The 5,485-nt window shown below is 53.3% G+C and overlaps 1 protein-coding gene across 1 annotated transcript; it reads right to left on the bottom strand.

The window, feature by feature from the left end:
* Positions 1 to 1,523: 1,523 nt before the first annotated feature.
* On the bottom strand, positions 1,524 to 2,518 carry LOC134420507 (olfactory receptor 14J1-like). Its single transcript, XM_063160665.1, has one exon. The coding sequence runs from the start codon at positions 2,501 to 2,503 to the stop codon at positions 1,571 to 1,573; it is 933 nt and encodes a 310-aa protein (XP_063016735.1). The 5' UTR covers positions 2,504 to 2,518; the 3' UTR covers positions 1,524 to 1,570.
* Positions 2,519 to 5,485: the final 2,967 nt, after the last annotated feature.

Here is a 5,485-nt window from a genome sequence, read left to right as displayed (position 1 = left end):
CTTGGAGCAGTTGCACAATGAGGCCTGGGCCTCCTCTTCAGAAGCTCCAGCAGCCCAGGTCCCTCAGCTTCTCCTGCCAGCCCCAAAGCCCATCCTGTCAGTCCTGCAGAGCCTCTGCAGCTCCTCCACACTGCCCCGAACAGAGAGCCCCAGAGCCAGACACAGCAGCCCAGATGTGCTCCCTTGGCCTGACGTGCCTCTGGCAAGGGAGCAGCACCAGGCACTGCAGGAGCCTGCAGACAATTCCTGCAGCACTTGTAGGATGATCCTGCTCCTCCAGGGACATTCCCATGGTGCCAAGTAAGGAACTGCAATGGGGAGTGGAGCCAGAGAGGGAAGGGCAAACAGGGACTGGCTGTTTGCAGGGCAGGGAACAAGGCTGCATTATAGGAAGAGATTTGTAGTAGGAAGAGTAAAGAAATCAAAAGTGAAGCCAGGGAAATGCTCAGGGCAGTTTGGGGGTGGCTGCCAGGCAGCCCTGGCTCTGACCAACAGCATCTGCAGTGGGACAGGAAACTCCCAGCTGATGGGAACAAACTTTCTGGCTGACTGCAGAGGCCCGGACAAAGCTGAGTGGTTTCCCTGGTGTCCCCCAGCCCTTGCTGGCCCCAGGGGCTGATGGCATTTGTGCCCCCTCAGGTTCATGTCCCCACACCAACAGCATGGGGGTGCTCCCCCTGCTCTGTGCAATGCAAACAGGGGCTGCTGAGCCAGTGCTGCTGTGTCTGTGCCTGCAAGGATGGGGCACCTGTGTGAGCTGGGGGAGAGACCAGAGCTGCAGAGGGGGGATGTTGTTGGCAGCTCCATGAGGATGCTCTGGGACTCTGCCCTGGGCTGTGCAGCGCACTGGGGATGGATCAGCCCCTGCTCTGCTGCTCCTTCCCGTCTGCCCCAGGGCCCTTGCAGAGCCCCAGCCATGCTGTTTGCCCCCAGCCTGCCCACGGCCAGCCTGGGGCTGCTCACAGGGCTTTTCTGTGCTGAGCATTGGCCTGGGTGTGTTCTTGAGAGAGTCTGGGCAAGGAGCCTGGAGCCCCCAGGCCCTGGGCTGAGGCGTCAGCGCTGCCCCAGCAGTGCCCATGGCCTGTCCCTGCTGCAGCCCCGGCACTGCCACCCCCAGGGCTCTGCCCAGCCCCGAGAGCACTCAGGCCCTACAGTAACACCAGGGCCACCAGGGCAGCGGGGCAGGGCCATGGCAGCAGCACTGGCAACACCAAGTGCTGCTGCTGCTGGGCACAGCTGCTGGGCCAGCACTGATTTGCCCTCAGCTCTGCACTCAGACATTGCTGCTGCCGCTCTAGAGAAGGCAACAAAAGGGCATCTCTGCAGAAAACTCTGCTGGGAGTTCCTTTAGTTCCTTTAAAGCCACAGAGAGTGCTGCCCCTCATTGACACAGACTGTGGTTACAGTGAAGGAATAGAGAAACAAAATGAGAAATGGTATAAAAAATGGCATTTCTTTGTAGACAATATGAAAAAATTAAAAGAAAGAAACAGAACCTCCAGAAGGAAACCAACAAGAAGCATCCAAGACTATTTTTATTAGAAGCACTTTGCATAAATTACCCAGCAGTTTAATGTTCCTGAAGCCATCCAGTCATCTGTCTCCACATTGCAGCCTTGAGCTCCTGGTTCCTCAGGCTGTAGATGAGGGGGTTCAGGACTGGAGGCACCACCGAGTACAGAAATGACAGGGCCAGATCCAGGGATGGGGAGGAGATGGAGGGGGGCTTCAGGTAGGCAAATGTGGCTGTGCTGATGAACAGGGAGAGCACAGTCAGGTGAGGGAGGCAGGTGGAAAAGGCTTTGTGCCGTCCCTGCTCAGAGGGGATCCTCAGCACAGCCCTGAAGATCTGCACATAGGAGAAAACCATGAACACGAAACAACCAAAACTTAAACAGGCACCAACAGCAAGAAGTCCCAGTTCCCTGAGGTTTGAGTGTGAGCATGAGAGCTTGAGGATCTGTGGGATTTCACAGAAGAACTGGTCCAGGGCATTGCCCTTGCACAGGGGCAGGGAAAATGTATTGGCTGTGTGCAGCAGAGCATTGAGAAAGGCACTGGCCCAGGCAGCTGCTGCCATGTGGGCACAAGCTCTGCTGCCCAGGACGGTCCCGTAGTGCAGGGGTTTGCAGATGGACACGTAGCGGTCGTAGCACATGATGGTCAGGAGGAAATGCTCTGCTGAGATGAAGAACATAAAGAAAAAGACCTGTGCAGCACATCCTGAGTAGGAGATGTCCCTGGTGTCCCAGAGGGAATTGTGCATGGCTTTGGGGACAGTGGTGCAGATGGAGCCCAGGTCAGTTTGGGCCAGGTTGAGCAGGAAGAAGAACATGGGCGTGTGCAGGTGGTGGCCGCAGGCTACGGCGCTGATGATGAGGCCGTTGCCCAGGAGGGCAGCCAGGGAGATGCCCAGCAAGAGGCAGAAGTGCAGGAGCTGCAGCTGCCGCGTGTCTGCCAATGCCAGCAGGAGGAAGTGGCTGATGGAGCTGCTGTTGGACATTTTCTGTGTCTTGGCATGGGGATCTGTAAGAAAAGTAACCATGGAATATTTGGGTTTAGGAGAGGACTTGAAATATCCCAGCACAGCCTGGGGGAACTTTCCCCCCACTGCCTGCCCAGGGCTCTGCTGCCTGGAGCTGTCCCTGCCAGCAGCTGCTTCCCTGTGCCCAGGGCTGGGCCCTGCCAGTGCTGCCAGAGCCCAGCCCAGCCCTGGGGGCTCAGCTCTTCCCTGCAGACCCCTGCCAGCTCTGGCACTGCCCAGGGGCAGCTCTGGCTCTACAGGCTCTGATGGCAACATCAGTGTAACACTGAGGAGGCTGGATAAGTGATATTGATCACTGCCTGTGAGGGGTCCTGTGCTGATTCTGTCACTGCTTGCTTTATTCAGAGCTGAGATCAAATTATTTATTTTTTCTAAACATGAACCGAGAGATAAATATCTACTTGCAATTTTCCATCCCAGCAACCCAAAGCAGTAGATTAATAAATTTTTCCCTTTTATGCACCCCCTGCCTTGCTGTGCTCCCTGTATAATCTACTTGGAAATGTTCTGCAGTTAAATGCCGGGATGGGAGCAGTCCTGAAAAATGCAGCAAACTCCACACACAAGGAGAACACTTCCAAGCCTGACCAGCTGTCTCCTCCCACCCAGATCTTGCCCCCAGTGCTGGGAGCCGCTGCCAGGGCTGGCTGAGAGCTGTCCCTGGCAGACAGCAGAGTCCCTGCCCCAGCACAGCACCCTGGGCTGCTGGACCCTGCTCTGCAGGACAGCCCTGGGCACCCCTGGCTGCTCTGCACAAGAGACAGTCAGAGAATGTACTCACAGGGTCTGTAGGCATTGGGATGTTCCAGCTTTGGGAGATGGCTCCAGGAGCTGCAGCTGCATTGTCCTGCAGCCAGAGGTTCCTGTGCCAAGGGCTGGCAGTGATTCTGCCCCAGTCACTTCTCAGCACCTTCCCAGCCCTGACTGATTGAAGCTCTCTGTGCCTCTGTGCTGTGCCCAGGGTGGGTGCAGGCAGTGCCCCAGCCCTGCTGGGCTGGAGAAAAGCTGCTCATCAAGAGAAATGTGCTTTTGAAGCTCTTCTTGGTTACCAGGAGCTGCGTCTGTGCCAGGAGCCCAGCCCAGCTCAGCAGCACAGACACAGCACAGGGACTTTAATGAGCCTCTGGGGCTTTGTGCTCAGGCCCTGAATATCAGTCCCTGAGAGGGAGTTAAAGAAACCTCTCCAGAACTCCAAGTCAGAATTAAACTCCAAAGTTTCTTGGACTTTTAATGGGTCCCACTGAAGGACTCAACTGAGAAAGTGTCCCCAGGCCCCAGGCAGAGCAGAGAACTGGAGGCAGTGATGACAGGTGGGGACAAAGAGAAGCCAAGTCTTGGTGCCCTGGGGCACAGCAGTGTCTGTGCCACCAAGGGCTGTGAGGAGACACCTTGTCCTGTGGCCCTGGGGCCTCCTGGCACAGCCTCAGCCAGGCTGGACAATGTCAGCCCCTTGTCCTGCCCTCAGTATCCCCCCCTAGACCACATCCCAGTGGCCTCAAGGATCTGCTGGAAGGAGTCCCTGGGGAGCTTTGCTCAGGAATGGCCCTGGGTGCTCCTTAATGCTCCCTGTAGGGACTGCAGGTTTTTGAAAGAACTTTGGGTATGGCTTTTGCCTTGGAGTCTCTGAGAAGTTTGTGCAATCATGGCCTCCAATTATCTGCTGTAATTAATCTCTGGAGAGGCTTTGTCAGTAACAACATCCATCAGGGCTCATTAGTACTTCAGGGTACTTCACTTATTTAAAGGTACTTGGTGTTTCCCTTTTGATGCTGACTGTGAGAGGTTTGTGCAATCATGGCCCCAATTCTCTGCTTAACAAGTCCCAGGAGAGCTTTGTACTGACACTCAGTGGGGCTCATTAATGGCTTTAGATACTTAAGGTTTTTAATGTAATTTATGGATTTAAGAATACTTTTAGGTAATTTTAAGAATTTCCTTGCCCACACTGAGTCTCTGAGAGAGACTTTGTGCCATCCTGACCTCCAGTTCTCTCCTCCAAGGAGTCCGTGAGGAGCCTGTGTTGGCTATCTTCCCCTTTTCTGTTTTACAACCAAGACGGAACTGAAAGAATTTTGTAAGGCTTTCTGAAAGCATCTAAAAAAACATGAGACAATTAACAATACAACAACAGCTAAGAAAATTAGATGTCCTGTTTTAGATAGACATCATCCAACCCTTTAGTCCCTTGGATTGGAAGAGTTCATTGACCCAGTCTTTTTTCCACTTGAAGCTTCTTGAACTCTTCATTGAGTACTTGAATGCTCTTGTGGATTGACTCGCTGTGGCTGGAGAGGTTCATGCAACACATGCCCTCAGAGTCTACACAGCCATGCCCATGTGCCCAGAATAAAAATTCTATCGCTGTTCTGCAAGGTAGCATATTTGATGGTCTCTATGTCTGAGAGCAGGCCGCTCAGTGTGAGGGAGGTAGCATTGGTTTGCTTACCTAACAGGCACCCAAGATGGTCTGATTGTCCTAAAGCTTTAGCTGCAGCCACCCAAGGTAGTCCAAATTGGGGGTACTACGATGTGATACCTGGATTAAAGCTTGCAAAGCCATCTCTTTGATATCATCCAATACTTCTCTGGGGACACCTGCTGCTTGATCATCTGGTTGGCTTTGCTGTCCTTCTCCAGATAGATGGTTGATTGTCAATTCCGCCCTTGCCTCATTATTAGCATAGTCTGCTATTAATTGATTTAGTAAACACTTCCATCCCCCTTCCCACAGGTTGTATTCTGTAGGTGACAACAACATGGTCCTAATACATTTTAAATCATAGGGAGTTATGATGTGCTGTAAACATGGCCCTCATTAGGCCATTAAAACAAAGTAAGTCCTTCCTATGGTCTTTTGCTGCCATACACAGATCCTTGATTTCCCTGTAAACCAATGGCTGATACCTGGGATTCTGCCCCCTTCTTTCATAACATACGGGG

This window comes from Melospiza melodia, chromosome 7 (genome assembly GCF_035770615.1).
Source record: "Melospiza melodia melodia isolate bMelMel2 chromosome 7, bMelMel2.pri, whole genome shotgun sequence".
NCBI lineage: Eukaryota > Metazoa > Chordata > Aves > Passeriformes > Passerellidae > Melospiza > Melospiza melodia.
The sequence above is the reverse complement of the archived record's forward strand: the minus strand, read 5'-3'. Positions and strand labels throughout refer to the sequence as shown.